This window comes from Eptatretus burgeri, chromosome 4, assembly GCF_056783735.1.
Source record: "Eptatretus burgeri isolate ZD-2024b chromosome 4, Ebu_testis_v1, whole genome shotgun sequence".
Classification (NCBI taxonomy): domain Eukaryota; kingdom Metazoa; phylum Chordata; class Myxini; order Myxiniformes; family Myxinidae; genus Eptatretus; species Eptatretus burgeri.
In genome coordinates, this window is record NC_140964.1 from 50850557 (window position 1) to 50873970 (window position 23414).

Consider the following 23414-nt stretch of genomic DNA (forward strand, 5'->3'; position numbering starts at 1 on the left):
GATGACTGATGTCACAGCAGACGGTGGAGTCATCAGCAAATAGAAAAACAGGATTTACCAGAGAGTAGGAGAGATCATTTATGAAGAACAGGAATTTGACTAGGCCCAGAATACTGCCTTGGGGCACTCCAGCCTTGACAGGGAGGAGATAAAAGGATTCTGTTGAGTGCCACACAATGGCTACGAGAGTAAAGGAAGTCAGTCAGCCAAGTGTGGAGTTGGCCTTAGATGCCAGAGGCAGAAAGTTTGGAGAGTAAGGCAGGATGGCAAGACTGTATCAAAAGATATATCCAGAGAGAAGACCATGAAATTTGTGTCTGTCATTGAGGGCATCCATCCATTGCTGGGTGAGTGTAAGCAGCATGTCCAAGGTGGAGTGACCTGGTCTGACACCAAATTGGTGATCTGAGATGATGTTGTGGGGGAAAAGGAAGGATTTCATATCAACTATGAAGATGGATTCCATGACATTGCTGATGATTGGAAGTAAGCTTCTTCTTCTTGCATATGGAAACTTGGCTGCCAGGCAGCTATCATTTTGTTGGGGAGCATGTATGCCACTGATGCCCTATATACCAGTACACTGGTACTCATTTCGCCAACCAAAGTAAAAAGGATGAATCAATCCCACCTGGTGTTAATTCAGCAGCAAACAGGGCTCAAACTCAGGACCCTAAGATCCCAAGCTAGCCACCTTAACCACTAAGCCAACACCATGCAGTATAGAAGCAAGCGGATTGGTCTGTAGTTAAGGGGATCAGTGTTTGCACCTTTTTATATAATGCAGTGATGTTGGTGGATTTCCAAGCAAATGGAATATGACCTTGCACAAATGACAGGGTGAAAAGGGTGGAGAGGGGATGGGAAAGAGCAGCAGAGCAGGATTTTAGGACTGGTGACCTGATGCCCTCCGGTCCAGTTGCAGAGTCAGAGTCGAAGGTTCAAATTATTTTCTCCATTTTTTCAGCTGCAAAAGACAGAGTCCAGGAGTTATTGGGTACAACAGGGAAGGATGGGTTCCGAGAGTGAGGGATTGGGGATGCCAAGTAGATGTCAAGGTCTTCCCATTGTAAAGACATCTTCGGATTACCAGAAAACCAACATGGCAGATGCATGATTTCTTTTTTTCCTGACAATTGTAGGTGGAGTCAAACTAGCTATCCAGCCAAAGGGTTTGAAGGCTTCATACGCATGCAGTTTCAGTGTTGTTTTTAATATACAAGATGTAAAATCTTCATCTGAGGAGGTTGTAAAATCACGGTTAACTTCCCCAGGGTTGGTCGGCACCAGATTCTAATTAACGAAGAAATTGCAAGAGGCATCAGATCTTAGAGTTTCTGTACGTCAGAAACAAAATACATTTTCCGTTCGGCTTTCCCAGCATACGAGGTGTGGTCACTATAAATAATTAGTCGCTAAATTGATGATGTACAGGTTAATTTCACCTCGAGTTCACTCCACAGTCCACCGATACAATATATAAGAGCAAGTAGTTTCTGTGTGAAGCTTTTTCTTTGATTTCTATCCAATTTCATAAACCCAAGCCAATTACCCCGAAATTTGTTCCACCACATTATTGTAATAATAGGTCGACTTGGTCAACGTCACAATAAATTTTTGCAAATAATCATCAAATCGATGTTAAAACATGAAATAAAGGTGTTCTGGTTTATGGCATGCCTGGTGTTGGCTTAATGGTTAGAGTGATGGGCTTGGAATCCTAAGATCCTGAGTTCAAATCACACTCGGCTGTTGAATTAATATCAGGTGGGGTTGACTCTTCCTGTCATCCTTCTAAGGTTGGCAAAATGAGTGCCAGCTTGCTGGTATCCTGTGTCAGAGTGGCGACCTGTCCAGGATTGTGCCCAATAGCCAAGGAGACTGCTTAAGCAGCACCAATGCTCTGCACAGAGTATGGTCCCAATGGATGAATGGTGGTGAGAGGGACGGAGTTTGGCTTTTGCATTGGTCCTTTCACATCGCGTTTGAAGGTGAATTATTTGGTGCACAGGAGTTGAACCATTTGCAGTTATTCATTTATATTCCCCATGCAGAATGGAAATTTATATTCAACGGTTCCCATCTCCATGGGACCACATCTGATAAGACTTCAAAGAACAAAATGAGGCATTGAGACCATTTGGCCCATCACTGCCGTGTTGCACTCCCGGGTCAATTTTTGCGACAGCTTTGAAGTTAACCATCAATCTTCTTAACATTTTGCTAAAGTCGAACCAACCCGATCTTGATCGGGTGACCCAACTTGTATACGATATAAACAAGATCAGCCGATAGGTTGGAGCCTAAGATGTGATAAAATCGAGACCGAAACTAAACAGCCAACGTTGCATGAAACTACCGTTAATAATTTTGGCGCCAATATAGCTGCGTACACACTCATTCAAAGTACATACACTTATTTAAATACAAATGAGGAAGATCGACATGGAGAAACCAAAGCAAAAGACCCATCATTAATAAAAACAAACAGGTTTAAAGAATAACAAGACATCAATTATATAAACACACACCACACACCATTTTTTCCCTGCTCGAGCAGGGCTTAGCCTTGTAGGTCCTGTGACAATCTTCTTTCATGGTTCCCTTTTTGAGGAAATGTTTTTTTTTATGGCCGGATGCCCTTTCTGACGCCAACTCTTTTGTCACCTCCTACGACACGCAGGGTACGGTGTACCTATTCTAAACCAGGGCAAACACAGGGGCATCAATTATAAAAACAAACAGGTTTAATGAATCTAACAAGATCGAGGGCACAGTCTCCAACCGCATCTTAAAAATGCAATAGATTTTCTATTGAAACAAACAAACAAAAAAATGTAACTCGTGGAGACGGCAAATGTAGAAAAATAAATAAATCAGTCAGATGTTGGTAGTGGAGGTGGTAAAGTGCACATAAATAAATATATAGTTCAAGGTGGTGTGCAAGTAGCGGTTATGGTAGTGTATACAAGGAAATATTGAAAGGTGGTATGTTGGTGGATGAGAGGGTAAAGTGTATATAAATAAATAAATCATTAAAGGTGGTATGTTGGTGGGTGAGAGGATAAAGTGTATATAAATAAATAAATCATTAAAGGTGGTATGTTGGTGGGTGAGAGGGTAAAGTGTATATAAATAAACAAATCATTAAAGGTGGTATGTTGGTGGGTGAGATGGTAAAGTGTATATAAATAAATGGATTGAAGTGGTATGTTGGTGGGTGAGTTGGTAAAGTGTATATAAATAAATAAATAAATCATTAAGGGTGGTATGTTGGTGGGTGAGATGGTAAAGTGTATATAAATAAATAAATCATTAAAGGTGGTATGTTGGTGGGTGAGATGGTAAAGTGTATATAAATAAATAAATCATTAAAGGTGGTATGTTGGTGGGTAAGATGGTAAAGTGTATATAAATAAATGGATTGAAGTGGTATGTTGGTGGGTGAGTTGGTAAAGTGTATATAAATAAATAAATAAATCATTAAGGGTGGTATGTTGGTGGGTGAGATGGTAAAGTGTATATAAATAAATAAATCATTAAAGGTGGTATGTTGGTGGGTGAGATGGTAAAGTGTATATAAATAAATAAATCATTAAAGGTGGTATGTTGGTGGGTGAGATGGTAAAGTGTATATAAATAAATGGATTGAAGTGGTATGTTGGTGGGTGAGTTGGTAAAGTGTATATAAATAAATAAATAAATCATTAAGGGTGGTATGTTGGTGGGTGAGATGGTAAAGTGTATATAAATAAATAAATAAATCATTAAGGGTGGTATGTTGGTGGGTGAGATGGTAAAGTGTATATAAATAAATAAATCATTAAAGGTGGTATGTTGGTGGGTGAGATGGTAAAGTGTATATAAATAAATAAATAAATCATTAAGGGTGGTATGTTGGTGGGTGAGATGGTAAAGTGTATATAAATAAATAAATCATTAAGGCTGGTATGTTGGTGGTTGAGATGGCAAAGTGTATATAAATAAATAAATCATTAAAGGTGGTATGTTGGTGGGTGAGATGATAAAGTGTATATAAATAAATAAATCATTAAGGGTGGTATGTTGGTGGGTGAGATGGTAAAGTGTATATAAATAAATAAATCATTAAAGGTGGTATGTTGGTGGGTGAGATGGTAAAGTGTATATAAATAAATAAATCATTAAAGGTGGTATGTTGGTGGGTGAGATGGTAAAGTGTATATAAATAAATAAATCATTAAAGGTGGTATGTTGGTAGTGGAGATGGTAAAATGTATATAAATAAATAATTCACAGTCATGGGTTGGTAGTGGAGATGGTAAAATGTATATAAATAAATAATTAACAGTCATGGGTTGGTAGTGGAGATGGTAAAATGTATATAAATAAATAATTAACAGTCATGTGTTGGTAGTGGAGATGGTAAAATGTATATAAATAAATAATTCACAGTCATGTGTTGGTAGTGGAGATGGTAAAATGTATATGAATAAATAAATAATGGCTTCTGAAAAGCATATATTAAATCCATCCATCCATCAGGACCACACTTTGTGCAGAGCGTTGGTGCTGCCTCAGCATTCTCCTTAGCTATTGGGCACAATCCTGACGGGTCGCCACTCCGGCACAGGATACCAGCAAGCAGGCAACCATTTTGCCGACCTCGGAAGGATGACAGGCAGAGTCAACCCCCACCTGGTATTAATTCAACGGTTTTTTGAACTCAAGACCCTTGGATCCCAAGCTCACAACCCTAACCATTAAGCCAATACCAGGCATATATATTAAATCCTGTACTACTTGTAACGCGTTTTGCCTTCATAAATACCAGCTGGCCAACCCGATATATTTCTCCAATCAAGGTCGAGCTGATGTGCACTCTCTTTAACCCTTTATCTCACAATCAGCCACAACCTGTACTGAGCAGACCACCATATCTTCAAACTGATTTATTGGTGCAAATTGAAAAGCCAAACCTTTTCTAAGCCACACACAAGTCGTATCAATGCAAAAGGTGTTCATCCACAGCCACATCAAGTACATGGCTCCTCAGTCTCCACTATTGGCTGGTGTGGCTGCATCCCACTTGTCCCTCCCGGAGGATGTTGAAATCCATGGCCCTGAGGCTAATTATTTCCCACAAAGAGGCTGTGCTGGGTGTCGTGGCGTGTGCCTGTAGTCCAGCTAGGAGGAGGATGGGGTTAGGGGATCACTTTATGATGTGAGCCAAAGGCCTTCCATATCTTGTGCCAAATGTGTCTGCGGATGATCTCCTGCGGTTGGTTACCTTCCCGAGGAGGTTGGGGGCAGGATTTGCACTCAGACCACCACAAAACACACCACTCCACAAAACACTGTGGTGTGTGTCAGGGTGGTGCTGAGGGGTCATCCACCAGACGGCAGTCTCCTCGGGTTAACCTGATGCGGCACATTTGGGTGGTTGCCTGGAATGTCCTATCCCGAAGAGATGGAGATGGGCCAGGCATCTGCCTGGGGGATGGCCAGAAGGAAGCCACGAGAGTACCGGTGGAGAGTAGATGCAGCGACGCACTGTGGTGCATATATATATATATATATATATATATATGAGTGTATGTATGTATGTATGTATGTATGTATGTATGTATGTAAGTATGAGGCTGTGGCACAGCACAGCACAGGACCCCTCCCCCCCCCTTTCCCCCTTTTGTTGTGTTTAGAATAACCAAAGTGAACCATTCCTGTCTTGCTCTTTCCTCTTATCATTCAAGATTGACAAACCATCCTTAATCTGTCATCTCTGCTGTAGTCATCTAATCTTAACTCAACCATTTTCTCTAATTATGCCAATGTTTGTCCCTTATCTACTGTTGGTTTGTCAATACACAGTACTCTGTCACGGACTTCTCATTAGCCTTTCCCACTGCAGTGAACTATAATATATATATATATATATATATATATATATATATATATATATATATATATATATATATATATATATATATATATATATATATATATATATATATATATATATATATATATTGCTTTTTGAGTTAAAGTTTTAAAAGGTGAATTAAGTTTAAAAAGAATGTAAAACAGGTTCGTGTGAGACTTTTTACCTAGTGCCACCGAAGGTGGATAGAGGTTGTCTATTCACCCCTGTCTGTTTGTCTGTCTGTGAGCAGGATGCACAGTATCTTAAAAAAGTTATAGACGGATTCGGACAAAACGTGGTGAACAGGTTGGGTGTGTGAGGACGAATTTATTAGATAACTAGCAAATACCACCTATGGCTTCGCTGACGGGAGTATCAATGGAGAGAGAAAGGGAGGTGAGCAAGGAGAGAGGGGGAGGGGGAGAATGAAGAGAAGAGGGGAGTGAGGAGTGAGGAGAGAGGAGAGAGTGAATAGGGAGCGAGGAGGAGTGGGGGAGTAAGGAGGGAGAGATAGGAATGGGGGAGGGCAAAGAAGGGGAGAGGAAGGGCTAGAGCAAGGAAGAGAGGGAGAGTGAGGAAAAGAAGGGGGTGCAATGCCTCACCACATGTTGTTAAACACTCGAGGAGAAGGGGTGCGAGAGAGGAGAGGGAGTGAGGTGTAGTGGGAGAGCGAGGAGGAGGGGGGTAGAGAGGGGGAGGAGGGGGAGAGGGGAGAGGGAGGAGGTGGGGGGGAGAGAGGATAGGGAGTGAGGTGTCGTGGGAGAGAGAGAGGAGAAAGGGGGGGAGAGGAGAAAGGGGGGAGAGGAGAAAGGGGAGAGAGGAGAGGGAGTGAGGTGTCGTGGGAGAGAGAGAGGAGAAAGGGGGGAGAGGAGAAAGGGAGGGGGAAGAGGAGAAAGGGGGAGAGAGGAGAGGGAGTGAGGTGTCGTGGGAGAGAGAGAGGAGAAAGGGGGAGAGGAGAAAGGGGGAGAGGAGAAAGGGGGGAGAGGAGAAAGGGGGGAGAAAGAGGAGACAAAGATAATGTTATGCTTTATCAAAACACACACACACACACACACACACACACACACACACACACACACACACACACACACACACACACACACACACACACACACACACACACACACACACACACACACACACACACACACACACACACACACATACACACACTCCTGGAAAACATCGTTGAGATGGAACTTTGAAATTGCATTGATTTTTAAGATGTATCCAAGGGGAAAGGTCGACATGACAGAAAAAACAAATTGAGTGGAAATTTTTCAGTTTTTTCACTCACCTTCATCCATCGCTTCCCTCACCCTCATCCATCGCTTCCCTCACCCTCATCCATCGCTTCCCTCACCCTCATCCATCGCTTCCCTCACCCTCATCCATCGCTTCCCTCACCCTCATCCATCGCTTCCCTCACCCTCATCCATCGCTTCCCTCACCCTCATCCATCGCTTCCCTCACCCTCATCCATCGCTTCCTTCACCCTCATCCATCGCTTCCCTCACCCTCATCCATCGCTTCCCTCACCCTCATCCATCGCTTCCCTCACCCTCATCCATCGCTTCCCTCACCCTCATCCATCGCTTCCCTCACCCATTGCTCCCCTCACCCTAATCCTCCCATTATGAACGCTCATCATTCTTTCTTTCTTTTAATTCGATCTTCAATGTAATTTATTTTGCCTTCCGAACCCTGTGATTCCCCACGGAGAACCCAAGCGCGCCCATCTTCGCGCGCGTCCCGTTGGTTATTAATTATTTTTCTTGCAAAACATCAAGTTATTTCCGTTGCACTCAATGAAACTTGCTCAATGAATCTGGTTAATTTTGTTACATTACTAAATCTTTTGTTCACTAAATATAATTCTCCCAAACAGTAGAATAAGAGAAGTTTCATGTTTTGGAAATTTCACATTTTCTTGTGTATGTATGAAGGAGGGAACACGGCCTTGCTTGCTTAAACTAAATCGGTATAATCGGCTTAATTGAAAAGACTCGTTTAAATTATCAGATTTCACTCCAGATTTCTACACTCATTTAGTCCGCACAACATCCGATCCTGAAAGTCGAAATCACGTTTCGATGATATACTTTAATTAGTCCGTGAGAGTAGATCATGGAAAAGCACATCATGTAATGCATGAAATTGGCCCAAGGTCCAAATTTTAAAACTCGATAATACTTACAAAAGCCATGTACACAACGATCTGTAGGTCAGCAGTTGAGGCATTTGATATCAGTGAGGAAAGTGAAAAAACCCCAAACATTTTGAGCGCTTTATCTACACTAATACGTGTGTGTGCGCGCGCGTGTGCGTTTGGCATGCGTGCCCTCAATAACTCCAAAACCATTAAATCTAGCAGACTGAAGTGCAAGAGTGAAAATTTGGTGTTTGGGTTAATTAAAACACCCCTTTTGAAGGTAATTAACGGCCTTATTTAATTATATCCTTTATCAGGCGCATTCTCGGACACTTCGCTCAAGACGGATCCTGGGTCTGCAGCCGCCATGTTTTTTGGCCTGCTCAACCACGCCCCAAATTGGAACAGGCCGCAACAATTTCTTAATGATAAAGTTTTTTTCCCCCCACTTTCCTCACTCTGATAATTAAATGCCTGTTCATCAAAGGTACACATTACTGGGTGCATTGCAATGCTTATAAACACCCACAGATGCCAGCGTTCGTGACTTCATTTCATTTCCACACATGCACAACCTCGAGAATCTCTTAAACTAAATCGAATTACGAAATTTAAGCTCCAGAATCCCAGACCTCTCTCTTCTGTCTTTCTCTCTTTCTCTCTCTCCCTTTCTTTCTGTCCGCGAACGTATCTTGATGGTGGTTATGCCCAGATGGTTTTTATCTCCGCACATATCTGGAGAGTGGTTATCTCTGCACGTATCCGAATGTTGGTTTTCTCTGCACGTATCTGGACGGTGGTTATGTCCAGATGGTGGTTATCTCCATACATGTCTGGATGGTGGTTAGCTCCGGATGTGTCAAGACGGTGGTTATGTTGTGATGCACCCACCTCTGACACTTCTTTCCCCTCCCTTCACGCTGCCTTCCCTTCCCCCACACCTCCTTACTACATCTCTCTACCTCCTCACTCCTCCCCTCCCCCCCTTAGTAAAAATGTTGCCCAGACGGTGGTTATCTCCAGACGGTGGTTATGTCCAGACGGACCCTCCCCTCACACTGCATTACCTTGCCCTTCCCTCATGCTGCCTTCCCTTGATGTACCTGGATGGAAGTTATGTCCAGATGGTGGTTATCTCCAGATGTGTCTCGACGATGGTTATGTCTGGATGAACCTTCCCCTCACACTGCCTTACCTTGCGCTTCCCTCATGCTGCCTTCCCGAGCCCTCCCCTCATGCTGCCTTCATTTACCCTCCCCTCACGCTGCCTTCACTTGCCCTCCCCTCACGCTGCCTTCCCTTATGCTGCTTTTCTATTCCCTTCCCTCATGCTGCCTTACCATTCCCTTTCCTCATGCTGCCTTCCCATTCTCTCCCTTCACTCCTCCTTGCTCCCCCACCCCTCCTCTCTCCTAATCACTCCCGTCTCTCTCTCTCCTCTCTCCCTCTCCTCACCCTACCCTCCCTCCTCTCACCCTACCCTTCCTCTGCTCTCCCTCCCCTCACCCTATCCTCCCTCCCCTCACCCTAGCCCCTCCCCTCACCCTCGCTTCTCACTCCCTCCTCACCCTCCCCTCCCTCCCCTCACCCAACCCTCCCCGACACTCCGTCCTCTCTCCCTACCATCATCCTCCCCTCCCTCCTCTCTCCCTCCCCTCACCCTATCCTCCTTCCTCTCTCTCCCTCCCCTCACCCTCGCCTCTCTCCCCTCACTCTTCTCTCTCTCCCTCTCCTCACACTACCCTCCGTCATCTCTCCCTCCCCTGACCATAACTTCCCTCCTCTCTCCTTCATCTCACCAGACCCTCCCTCCTTTCTCTCCCTCCACTCACCCGACCCTCCCTCCTCTCTCTCCTCACCGACCCTCGCTCCTCTCCCTCCCCTCACCCGAGCCTTCCTCTCTCCCTCCCCTCACCCCACACTCCCTCCCCTCCCCCACACTCCCCCCTCTCTCCCTCCACTCACTTGACCCGCACTCCTCTCTCCCTCCCTCTCACCATATCCTCCTCTATCCCTCTCCTCAAACTACGCTCCTTCCTATCTCCCTCCACTCACCCTGTCCTCCATCCTCCCTCCCTTCCCTCCTCTCTCCCTTTCCTCATCCTACCTTCCATCCTTTCTCCCTGCCCTCATTCTACCTTCCATCCTCTCTCCCTCCCCTCATCCTACCTTCCCTCCTCTCTCCCTCCCCTCATCCACCCTTCCCTCCTCTCACCCTACCCTCCCTCCTCTGTCCCTCCCTTCCTTCTTACTCACCCAACCTCTCTCCTCCATTGCTTCGCTAACGGATATAGTAAGGGAGGGTAGGGAATAAGAAGGAGGGAAGGGAGCGTGGGAGAGAAGGTAGGGAGTGAGAGAGGAGAGAGATTGAGGTGGGAGCAAGGAAGGAGGGGAGCGAGGGAGCGTACGGCAGTGTGGAAGGAGGGGGGAGCGAGGAAGGAGGAGGGGTGCGAGGAAGGTTGTGGAAAGGGGAGGTAGCGTGAGGAGAGGGAAAGGGAAGGCAACATGAGAGAAGGGACTGTCCGGACATAACCACCGTCCGGATGATGAGTATGTTAAGCGTGGGGGGAGGGGGTGGAGAAAATGAAGGGAGGAGAAAGAGGGGTGTAGGAGCAAGGAAGAAGGCAGGGGGGAGTGAGGAGGTGTGGGGAAAGAGAAGGGAGCATAAAGGGAGGGCAAGGGAAGGCAGTGGGAGGGAAGGTCCATCCAGACATAACTACTGTCTGGAGATAACCACCATTCAGATATGTGCGGAGTTAACCACCGTCCGGATACGTGCAGAGATAACCACTGTCTGGATACGTGCGGAGATAACCACTGTCCAGATATGTGCGCAGACAACCACCATCCGGATACGTGCGGGGATAACCACCCTCTGGGCATAAGATACGTTCGGAGACAGTGAGTGAGTGAGAGAGAGAGAGAGAGAGAGAGAGAGAGAGAGAGAGAGAGAGAGAGAGAGAGAGAGAGAGAGAGAGAGAGAGAGAGAGAGAGAGAGAGAGAGAGAGAGGTGTTTGAGGATGCCACACTGTATTAGAAGGGGGTGGGGTGAGGATGGGACAAAGAGAGAGGGGGTGATGGTGGTGGGGGTAGGGCAGAGAGAATATGTTTTGCAGAGAATATGTTTTGCTTTATGAACAACACACACACACACACACACACACACACACACACACACACACACACACACACACACACACACACACACACACACACACGAACAAATTATTCAGCAATTGGAACTGCTGCGAAGTTCAATTCTGGAGCTTAAGTTTTGTAATTCGGCTTGGTTTAAGAGATTCTCGAGGTTATGGCATGTGTGGAAATGAAATAAAACCACGAATGCTGGCGTCTCCGGGCGTTTTTAAGCATTGCAATGTACCTAGCGATTCTTAGCTATGATGAACAGGCATTCGATAATATGAGTGAGGAAAGTGAAGATAAAAAAACAAACTATTGTTCAGGAATCGTTACGGCCTGGTCCAAGTCAAGGCATGGTTGAGCAGGTCAAAGAACATGACAGCTTTAGACCCCAGCGAGGTAACCCAGAATACACCTTAAGACCTCAGAGAGCGAGGTGGCTGATGATGCACCTGATAAAGGGTATAATAAAATGTGGCCATTAATTATTATCTTTGAAAGGGTTTTTTTCAATTAAACAAAACACCCAATTTTCACTTATACACGTTGTTGGCGTTCCATTTGTACGCAAGCAATGTTTCAGACTGCTCGGTTTCATAGTTTGGGAGTTATGGAGGACACACACACACTTGTTAATATAGATGGTGACAATATGGACACCAGAATTTTTTGTGATTCTTCACAATTGAGAGATTGGTCCAAAACGATATATATCATATTTCAAAAAGTTTTAGATGAGTTATGCCAAAACTAGGTGGATGATTTTTTTTTTTGGTATACATTGACGAGGCTCATATGAGAGCTAACATAAAACGCACAGCAAGGGGGGCATGAGACAAGAGGGGTGGGAGAAGGAAGGACAAAACAGTGGGGAACAGAGACATTAGGATATCTGTGGAAAGGAGAGGGATGGGACGGAGAACATGGGGAATAGAAGATGGACATTGCAGGATTTCAGGAAGGAAAGCAGGGAATTTGAAGGAGGTGGGCTTGGGTGGATTATCGGGGGTAGAAAAGATCGAGGATTTGGATGGGGGATGATAAGAGGTGGTGGTGAACAGCTGTTTTGAAGGACTGGAGGGAAGAATGGGATTGAAGAGTGTGTGGGAGTTTATTCAAAAAGCAGGAAAAAGATGAATGAAAGAGTGGAGGTGAGCAGTGATTCATGTTTTTGGTAATGTTACCAGAAGGAGGTTGTTGGCGCACCCTGAGCGCCCTGCAGAAATATAGTGGGGACATATCGCAGACAGAGCATGGGGCGGGGGGGGGGAGGGGCGAGACCGGAGAGGAGATGGTAGAAGACAGAAATACCTCCGATCTGCCTGCGGTGAGAGAGTGAGAGGCCCAAAGACTCAGCCTCATCGCAGGAGGTGCCAATGATCCGAAATGCCTTGGTTTCCACAGCATGAAGCTGAGAAAGGTGGGAGGCAGAAGCACCAGCCCAGAGGGGAGAGCAGTACTCCATCAGGCTGCGGATGAAAGCTTTGTAAGTGGTCAGGAGCTCAGGTGGGCCGAGGAAGGACTTTGCACGATGGAGGATTCCCAGGCGGCAACTGGCTTTGGAGGTGAGGTTGGAAATGTGCTTTCCCAGGAAAGATCATGGCAGACAGTAAGACCCAGAAGCTTGAATGAAAGGACTTCGAGCAGAGGATTGTTGCGAAAGTAGATGGGGGGGGGGGGGGTTGAATGAAAACGATCCTTTCGGAGAGACAAAGTGAGAATGTCAGATTTGTCAGGATTGAAAGACATGTTCCACGTGTTGGACCAGTTTGTGATTTTATCTGCAGAGCGAAGAAGCTGCTGCAAGCCGGTCTGAGAGATGACAGATGGTACGACACGCGGTGGAGTCATCAGAAAAGAGATAAAGAGGATTTTCCAGAGTCAGAGATCATTGATGAAAACCAGAAAAAGAAGGCCCAGACCACTGCCTTGAGGAACTCCAGCCTGGACAGGAAGAGGGGATGAGAGAACTCCATTTAGGGCCATACGTTGGCTGCAAAGGGAGAGGAAGTCTGCGAGCCATGAGTGGTGATGGTCTTGGATACCATAGGAAGAGAGTTTGGTGAGTAGTGCAGGGTGCCAGGCCGAGTAAAAAGCACATGATATGTCTACGGATTTGGCTCTGATTTCATATCTGCCATTCAGTACCTCCATTCATTGTTGGGAGAGCAGAAGCAGCATATCCAGGGTAGAGTGACCTGGTCTGAAACCAAATTGATGATCGGAAATCAAGCCATTGGAGAAGAGGAAGGATTTAATGTCTGAAACGATTATGGATTCCATAACCTTGCTGATGATTGGGTGAAGGCTTCTTGGTCTGAAGTTGCAGGGATCTGTTTTTGCATCTTTTTTTATGCAGGGCAGTAATGTTTGCTGATTTCCAAAAAATTAACAAGAACAAGCTTGGGCAGTTACCAAGAACAAGCAGATTCGATTTTGGTTTCGGTCCAGATGCAGATCCGTCCAATCAGTGGGATACAAAATCTAAACCAAACTGATGAATCACTGCTCACCTTCATTCTTTCATTCCTCTTTTTCCCTCCTTTGGAATAAACTCCCACACTCTCTTCAATCCCATTCTTCCCTCCAGGCCTTCAAAACAGCAGTTCACCACCACCTCTTATCTTCACCTATCCAAAACCTCAATCTTTATGCCCCTGTTAATCCACCCCAAACCCACCCCCTTCAAATTCCCTGCTTTCCTTCCTGAAAGTCCCTGTAATATCCATCTTGTATTCCCCGTGTTTTCCGCCCCATCCCTCTCCCTTCCATAGATCTCCTAATGTCTCTGTTCCCCACCGCTTTGTCCTTCCCACTCCCGCCCCTCTTGTCTCATGCTCCCCTTTGCTGTGCGTTGTCTGTTAGTTCTCATGCGAGCCTCGACAAGGTATACAAAAAAACAACTGTTCAGCCTGGCAGAGGCACGTGCTCCACCGAGTGCCGAACTAGTTACCTCCACCACCGAAGGTGGAAGGAGGTTATGTTTTCACCCCTGTCTGTTTATTTGTTTGTCTGTGTGCAGGACATCTCTAAAAATTGTGCACAGGTTCGGACGTCACTTGGTGGACACGTTTGATGTGTGACAAGGAAGAATTGATTCAAATTTGGTAAAGATCCGAATCTGGATCCAGATCCGATCAATTTCTTTAAGTGATTCTTCGCCATTAAGAGATAGAGCTGAACCGATATGTAGCACAATATCTCAAAAAGTTGTGGACGGATTCGGATGAAACTTGGTGGGCAGGTTCGGGTGTGGCAAGGACCAATTGATTCGATTTTGGTGAAGATCCGGATTCGAGAATTATTTGATTTTGAAAGCGGTTCTTCACCATTGAGAGACAGGGCCAAAAACGATATAGAACTGTATAGCATGATATTTCAAAAATTTATTGATTGGGCCCGATATGTTCTCGTGGATCAGGAATTGTGTGTCGGAGGTATGCGCTCTTTTGTGTGCCCTTCTAGTTTAGGTCTTTAAAACAGACATATAATCTTTGAAAACTATCTTTATAAATCAATTCAGTAATTTTGCAATGAGGGCAAAGTACAAGGCCCGTTGGTCTCACATTGCAGACAGGTTGGTGGCCTCCATATTGTTTATGCTTCTCTTCCAATATAGCTCCCTCTGCTCTGATTCCTTCATCCTTCCCCAACAACATCAACATGTACGTGTTCTTCTCATATCCTCTTTCAGGTTAAACTCCAAAAACCAAGGCTTACTTCTTCCCTCAATTATTTTGTTCCTTTTTTGATCTATTTGTGGATCTGCCTTCTGGGCTGGCAGTGTGCACACCCACTTCTAAGCTATCTAGCCTGCGTTTGAATCTCAGTCCAGCTATAAACTCTCATCCTGGTGTTTCATGGGCAAGGTGATTCATCGATGTGTGTGCCGTCCTACAGATGGATGTTAAAATAGGCATCCCATCTGTTGGCATTAGTTGGTCAACGTTAAAGATCCCCACGGTGTCCTCTGCAAAGAGCAGGCAAGCTATCGCCGGCACCATGACAAAATTCCTGCCCAAACTACTGCTGGGAAGGCAATGGCACACTACCTAGTATAACTATTGCCAATAAACTACTTTAACAGCACCAATGCTCTGTGACAGAGTATGTTCCATCAAAATCAGAGCCTAACCCTCTTACTTGCCAGTTATTGTCTTTCCTCATCATGTCTGACTGTTGCCACACTGTCCTATCAGTACATTATATTTTACCCTTTGTCAACTAGCTCTTCCATTTACCTTGTAACTGAAGTATCCAAATAAGAAACAAAGTTCGATAAGAATTTATTTGTTTGAATAAGATGCTGCAATAAAGTTTTAATCGTTTATTTCACCATTCCCTCGGATACAGAAAAAATTCCCATATAATCCTGAATAATCCACCACAATAAATCATGATTGCATGACAAAGGACAAACGAAGTGTAGTTTAGATCACATTTCAAAGGTGCAGAGATTACAAAACAATGAAAACAAAATATCACCAAATAACGAATTTTTTTTTTTTGGACAGTAAAGTCTCAGAGCTTCAGTGTATTGAACACAAAGTGCACTTCAACTGGGACGTAGCAGGACAGGTACGCTGAGCTGGTGGCAGACCAAAGGATTGTGAGAAAGGGGAGGGAAATGGTGGATGAATGAAGAAGAGAGTGAAGGGGGAAGGTTGAGGAAAGTGGCAGTGGGGGGAAATTGGAGTAGTTGATAGGAGTAAAGGAGAAAAGAGAGTGGGGTGAGTGTATCTGGTTTCAGCTGCCCCGTTCATTCCTTTCAACCCAACTCTTCTTCCTTTTCTCCTTTCTCATGTTCCTCTTTCCTACCCCTTCCTTCTTTTGACATTGGATCCCCCCCCCACACCTCAGCCTCTCTCAAGGGGTATAGTCAGAGTTTGGCTACAATATGTCCTGCTTCGTCTCAGTTAAAGACCACTCCGTGGTCAAAACGGCAAACTTCTGAACATGTCTTTCAGAAAAAAAAGTTTCTTGTATCTTTCAGCATTTTATAACTGGAGTTTTTAAAACACAAGTCTGTTGGATCAAGCAGTACAACATTATTCTTTCAACTTCCAAACTCAGCCTTTCAAGGGTTTCAACTCATCTTATGAGAGAGGTAAAAAAAAATCGTTAAAACAGAAACTCACCAGCATTGAGAAAGTTAATGATTGTTTTTGGTGATTAAAATGAATGTTCCTGTAAGAAAAGCAAGGTAAAATATTTTTTGTTGCAAAACTGACCCATTTTAGCCAAGGCTAACTAATTAGAAGCTGAATGAAAAAGCAAAAATAGGCCGTGTGTTGGTCACGAGACCTAATGGCCAGTGTGACCCTTTGGAAAACTCCATCACTATTTTGGCAACCCAGGACACTTTTGCTGCATTTGGGGACATGGTGGTTTGGATTTGGTGGGACATGCACCGCACTCATTATCACTGGAGGAAGAGGAGGAAGAACTTGAAGAGCTGGAGGATGAATCAGAGGAATCACTCAACTCGGGCTGAGGGTACAGGGAAAAAAAGAGAGAGAGAGGATGGTAGCTGGATTAGATAGAAAAAGTCATTGTGCAAATCCCTACAACACATTCAATCATTGGCAATTGGACCCTAAACAGTATTATAGGGAGCTCTTAAGGCCATTTCACCAAAATGTTTTAACGGTCTATTGACATTCATTCTCTCTCTTTGATCGTCACCAGGCTTTTAAAATCTTCTTATGGTTGCTATAAACTTTCTACGAGTGAAACGTAAGTTTTTCACAATGGATTCTAGCACCATGAGGTTGACAAGGCCATGTGGTTTACCACCGTGGGGAATGAGGTGCAGCCGACGTTTCAAGCACTCGTCCTTCGCCAGAGCAAAATAAATGTCGGGTTGATGCTCGAAACATCAGGCACCCATCATTTCCCACAACAGTAAACATACACTTATCAACCACTTGCTGAAATACATTGTTTATTTTGTCTTCCGACGTAGAGAGACACGAGCCTTAACACAGACTTCTGCAATTGCAAATCATTCTGAAGACATATTCTTCTGCATCCCTTAACCTCTAAGCTTATTGCACGTGATCTTTGACCATGTGGCACCCTACAGGAAGCAAAATGAGCTTTTTTTTTTTTTTTTTTACTGTGAAGTAGGGGACGAGACGAACCAGTTGATACAATCATCCGCAAAGCCTTCTCACCGTCCTCGATACCCCTGCTTTTACAACAACCAGGTTGAGCCAACACACTTTAACCTTCCTTGAGCCAATAACCATACAACTGTTTAGACTCCATAATACAATCTTTATTAGATTATTCTTGACTCAAACAACTTACTCAACCATATGCATGTTGAAAATGAAATCCTCCTTTAGCACTTACATCTCCAGGCTTCTTGTTTTTGCCTTTCTCAGCCTTCTTTTGCTGTTTCATCATTTTCTTGCACATCTTTCCTTGCTCCTTCATATGCTTTTTATATTGCTTTTGCTCCGGTGTCAGATTTTCATCAGAGTCACTTGAACTTGAAGAAACCTCAATCTGTGGAAATTTATGAGAAAAGCATTTCAATGACAACTTGCCCGTCGCGGTGATTTTTGCTTTAAACGTGTTAACTCTTATTGCTATAGAGAAAGCTAAATTCCTTGGCCAATAAAAACCTCCCTTTAAAATCAAGGGCCGTTGTGTTTGGGGCAAACAGTGTCAATGCATAACTCAATGAACTGATGCATCCAGAGAAAGGCCATAAATCATTAAGTGCAAATTACACGATGTGCCTGCAAAATTGAATTACTTTAAACTAAATTATCTTTCGTTGCGTACTGTGCCCCCAGTCAAATGATGCTGCATATGAAATAAAAAGAAGAAGAAGAATCAGCTGCTCTTCAGTTAAATGTATATATATATATACCATGGAGGTAGGTATTGCTTGTAAAGACAAAAGCTCATGCACAATTTAACTGTTAACTATTTGCAAATTTATGTGAGCTTACATTATTCTTTTTCTTGTATTCTCTCTTCTTTTGCTTCAGTGCCTTCATCTTTGCCTTCAGATTCTTCATCTCTTCCATTTCCTTGGGTGTCAGGAAATCAACGACGCCAGCACATGGAGCATCCTTATAAATTAAGGGTTAAAGAGGGGAGAGAGAAAATGCTGGTTACTGGTTAGTATTTAAACTATTTACTGCACATCTTAGTCATTTGGTTAAGCAGGATCTCTGTGCTACCCATCACATAGGTAACATTAGCAGGGCCTATACCAATAAAGGGGAGGCTGCAAAAATACTGACCAGACCAGATGGTCAAAAACGAGCCAACTGGATTTTTATTGACAATCTGAGTTTAAATACAAATTTTTAGAACCTCAGGGTCTAAACCCTTAATGCTGTTGCCGTCACCTACATTTGAACCCCTCGGATGGCAATTCAATATCCTCACCATTAGTGGCCACCATGCATAGCAATATCCGATCACTTAATTCATGTCGTCTTCCACCAAGATGGAGAAGCTGGTGTGAAATATAATTTGATTTTAAAACAAGTTAAGTATTCATCAGTCATCAGCATATATTTATTTTGCTGCAACAATATTTTTTTCTGTACAAATTCAAGGTTTTCTGGAAGAGTGAGGTGCCAAAGGGCAAAAAGGCAATCTACTAGCAATGGGGCAGCAGGTGGATGCAACAATCAAAGGAACGAATGGACAGAGGAAGAAGACAGAGGTGGGAAGGAAACAGTTCTGTTCTTGCGGATGGCACTTTGGCTGCCAGGTTGCTATCATTTCTTGGAAGCACAGCTGTGCCACTGTTGCAGTGCCCCTCTACCAGTACACTCTGGTACTCATTTTGCCAACCTCAGAATGTTGACAGGCTGAGTCAACCCCACCTGCTGTTAATTCAGCAGCCAACAGGGCTCAAGCTCAGGACCTAAGCCAGCCACCATAACCACTAAGCCAACACCAGGCTTGGAGGAAACAGTAACCTGCAAGTAAAATGATTGGGTTAGGTCATGCTAATGGGGGAAAACAAGATCACAGGTAGGGATGGAGCCAATATGAAATGGTGGTACACTGCAGACTTGAAACCCTGGATGGAAGAGATCGATTCAACAGCCTCAGGAAGACTGTTTTACAAATGGGTAAAAAGAGGAACAGGAGAATGAAGATAGGCAGTGAACCTGGATTTTGAAATTTATCACCTTGGTAGCCCTTTTATGAGCCTTTTTGGCTTGCTTCTTCTTCTTCTTCAAGCACTTAATTTGGCACTTATTTGTCTTCCAGCATTGAAACTCCTCAGCATTCAGTCCAACGTCAGAGTCGGAATCGGAATCCTAGATACGGGGGTGTGAGCACATGGGTTGGGATTGTTGGGGAAAATAAATTGGATTGGTGAGTGGAGATGAAGCAAACTCATTGGAGATGAGCTCCAATCGTAATTTACAGTATTACTTTTCATTTGCGATGTGGAACAAAACTTTCCTTGAATTGTCTTCCAAGATGTGAAAAATCAAACAATTTGTAAACTTACCGAAGCAGGCTTGTTTTTTTTCTTGTAGGCTTTTTTCTTTTTCTTCAACACCTTCAATTTATTCTCCAGTTCCACGAGACATTCCTTTTCAGTGCATGTCAAGCCAACAGCAGTACCGTCGGTTGCTCTCTGAAGGTAAAGGTCAGATGTGAATGAGAAACAGTGAAAGATGGTGGCTCTGAAGCCAGGGATGATGACAGCAGAAGACACTTCACTTGTTGGTAACTTTACAACATCAAAATGAGTCAGGCGCATGTATACATGTTCATATTGAATGCGGCAAAGTTTGGCAATTGGATATGAAAGCAAAACATGCACGATGTTTTATTTTGTAATGTGGCCTGTCTACAAATTTTCAATACCATGATAATATGTGACTTTTTCTTGCTTTGTGTGCTTTCACCTTTTTTGCTTTCTTCTTCAAAAGTTTCTTTTCAGTCTTTGACGTTTTCCAGCATATATACTCTTCTTGGGTCAGGCCAGTGTCGGAATCATCCGAGCTGGGCCCCTGGATGCGGGTGTGTGAGCATATGGGTTGGGATTGTGGGGGAAAACAATAGCAGTAAGGAAAAAGAAAGTGGTAAAAAAAAAATGTCAAGGTTCATTTTCACTTCTTGGTAAGAACAAGAAGTGAAAATTATTTGGAAGTATCATTCAATACTGCGAATCAAGGTGTCAACCAGGATTGAAAAACTGCCAGTCCAGTATCCCAGGCAAATGTAGGTCAAGGTCCAAGGGTCCAAAAAAAATATCGGCCAGCTGGCCAGATCCTGAAAAATAGTGTATCCCTGGTGTTTTCATTGATTTGTGTCAGGCATTCGATACAACTGTCAGGCATGATCATGATATTCTTCTCTCTAAACTTGATTTATATGGTGTTTGAGCAGGGGTTGGCAACCTATGGATCGCAAGCCATAACTGGTTCTTCTACGATGCTAATGTTGCTCGCAGAACCTCAAAGTTTATTGGTGTAAATGCACATGTAAAGATCACATAAACAGGCCTTACACTCAATTCAAAATATTACCATATTTGTTTATAAAACATGTTTACAAATGACCACGGGTTGTAATTTTGTGGTACATATTCATTTAATTAAAATACACTTCCCGTTCTACCTGCTCATGTTGTTGTTTACGACCCCCGGAATGTCCCAGTGACGTATCTCTGGCCTGTCCTGCATAAAAAGGCCTCTATTCCAATAGAAGGATTTCTTCTTCTATTGAAAGAAGGTGTTATCTTCAAGATAACACCTATTGGAATAGGCCTCTATTCCAATCCTCGTTGTGACTCTTTGATCAGTACTCTCTCAATAGTGAGCTCATCAAGGTTTCATCCTGGTGTAAATATAACAAACTCTCTTTAAATCCCCAAAAAACCAAGTGTATGTTCTTTAGTAAATCCACTAAACCTCTGTCTGATAATATTTATTCTATTTATGCCAATAATGCACCCATTACGGACATTCATTCCATGAAATTTTTAGGTGTTTTCTTGGATGACAAACCTCGCTGGACGAATCACGTTTCATCGACTGCTAAGATCATTTGTCGAAATACGGGCATACTGTCATTACCTTTCTTCCTCCTTGTACTCTGTAACACTTTAATTCGCCCTATACCTGAACTATTGTAACATTGTCTGGACACGCTGTCGTAACAATCAGCTTCATTCACTCTCAGTTATTCAAAAGCAAGCTATAAGGATCTGTACCCTTTCTCATCCACAGGACCACACTGCACCTCTTTTCACTCAACTCAACACACTGACACTCTGGCATTAATAAATCACAAAGAGGGATATTCAGGTATCAGCATATCGATAAACTTCTTCCACAAGTCTTTTCATCTTATTTTGCAGGAGTCCATGATACCAACACTCACTTCATTAGATTATAAGGTAACTGATTTCCATCTTTTACTCTCACATCATATTCTATCGATACACTATGCTACCATGGGCCACATCTCTGGAATAGTATTGATGGAGCAGTGAAGATGATCTGTGTGTCGTTTAAGGCTTCTTATAAACAAACTCCGATGTATTATTTAGAATTGGTTTCTTCTCTTGCATATTAATTTGTTGGTTATTATTGCAAATCTTATGAAGTTTATTGTTATTGTTATTCACAGTATTCTTGTACATTTTTTTTCTTCGAAATTTTATTTATTAGTTTTTGTCCATTTAATCGTCCAACATTCATAATGTTAATCAATAGGCATTTCTATACAAGCCCTGGCTTCTGAATATGCCTCAATATTTGCTTCTGTTTCTATTATTTTTATTGTTCCTTTCCGAGATCCCCAAATTCAGGAAGTATTATTTGTGTAAATGTTTGTTATATTTATTCTCTTGCATTGGCAATTATCTCATGACATTAAATAAAGCAATTGTGTGTGTGTGTGTGTGTGTGTGTGTGTGTGTGTGTGTGTGTGTGTGTGTGTGTGTGTGTGTGTGTGTGTGTGTGTGTGTATGTATGTATAAATAAATATATACATATAGATATAAATATATTGTTACGGATTTCAGAATCCGGTCTGATGAATGCATCAACACATCCAGGTCCTAAGACAGTTATTTCCTTAAATGCGTGTTCAGATTAGCCCCATCCCCATGTTTAGTGGGATTTTAAATGTGATGCGTTGAGAAGGGTAAAGAATAGATCCCCTCTCTTCTGGGAAGCTTTTTTCTTTATGACAGACACATTTACGCACATATTTATTTCGCGAGTGCCGACGCCCGCCTTTTTCAGGCAACGTTTTTACACATTTCTTTTCACGGACGCTGAGACCCGCCATTTTTCGAGAGCATGGGTTGTCATGGTAACGGTTAGCAAGTGGGGTGAGGTGAGCTTGGGGGGGACTCGGTGCCCGCCGAGACGGGCCAGATATATAAAAAGAATTGGAGGTCCGTTTAGAGAGAAGCGAGCAAGAAGCGGGCAAGCAAGCCAGAGAGGAAACACGCGAGCGAGAAGCGAGCAAGAAGCGCACAAGCGAGCCAGAAGGGTGCGAGCACGCAAGCAAGGAAGCGAGCGAGTGAGCGTGTGGGTGCCTGACCAGCGCAAACACCGAGACAATTTGTCAGTCAGTTCGTCCTTTCCAGTGCTTGAGAAAGCGAGCGTGTGGTGTGTGTGTGGGTGTGAGCAGCGCTGACAACGAGTGTGGCACGGGTCGGTCACCAACGAGTGAAGAACGGGTCCATCACAAGTGAAGCGTGGGTCAGTCACCAACGGACCGTGTGGGTCAGTGGACATGACCAGTTTCGTGAAGTGTGAGGAGTTGCCCGTGTCGCAGCACCAGGGTCAAAACCCGCAACAGACGATCTCGGTGCCCCCAGACGTCCAAGGCTGTTGGCGAGTCGGTGCAGGGCAAGGCTGGGTGCTCGCGAAGGACAAGACAGGCACACACACATTTCAGGACGTTTTGACTTCATGGACGACTTCTCTCTGGTGAACGAGACGACTCTTCTTCCCCCCCTGAATGATCTGCTGGGTACCCTTGTCTGTGTTTAGTTGTAAGTAAGTTGACCCCCGATAAACATCTGCTCTCTGTCTCTTTCCTGTCATTTTGATTGATTTTGCCTGATTAATTATTCATTTTGATTGCTTTGGAATTTATTCACATATTTACCTCAGGAAAGAAAAAGTTATTTTTATTTATTTATTTTATTATTAATAAATCATTTGTTGACTTCCAACCTGTCCGTGTTTGTCCTTTCCTTCC

At 43.7% G+C, this 23414-nt stretch overlaps 1 protein-coding gene and 1 long non-coding RNA gene across 3 annotated transcripts in view; one reads left to right on the top strand and one right to left on the bottom strand.

Annotated features, from left to right (window-relative positions):
* Positions 1-18167, top strand: part of LOC147028041 (uncharacterized) — a 39049-nt gene extending 20882 nt beyond the window's left edge. The window contains exon 3 of the long non-coding RNA XR_015057394.1: positions 18002-18167. This is a non-coding gene — a long non-coding RNA (uncharacterized LOC147028041). The remainder of the gene's footprint in view (positions 1-18001) is intronic.
* LOC147028042 (uncharacterized) overlaps positions 15508-23414 on the bottom strand; it is a 46532-nt gene continuing 38625 nt past the window's right edge. For both annotated transcript variants that reach the window (XM_085878005.1, XM_085878004.1), the window contains 6 exons: positions 20096-20200; positions 19693-19821; positions 19364-19495; positions 18161-18283; positions 17553-17708; positions 15508-16685 (listed from right to left, as the gene is read on the bottom strand). In XM_085878005.1, coding sequence (XP_085734131.1) covers positions 16536-16685; positions 17553-17708; positions 18161-18283; positions 19364-19495; positions 19693-19821; positions 20096-20200 — 795 coding nt within the window. In that variant the 3' untranslated portion in view covers positions 15508-16535. The remainder of the gene's footprint in view (positions 16686-17552; positions 17709-18160; positions 18284-19363; positions 19496-19692; positions 19822-20095; positions 20201-23414) is intronic.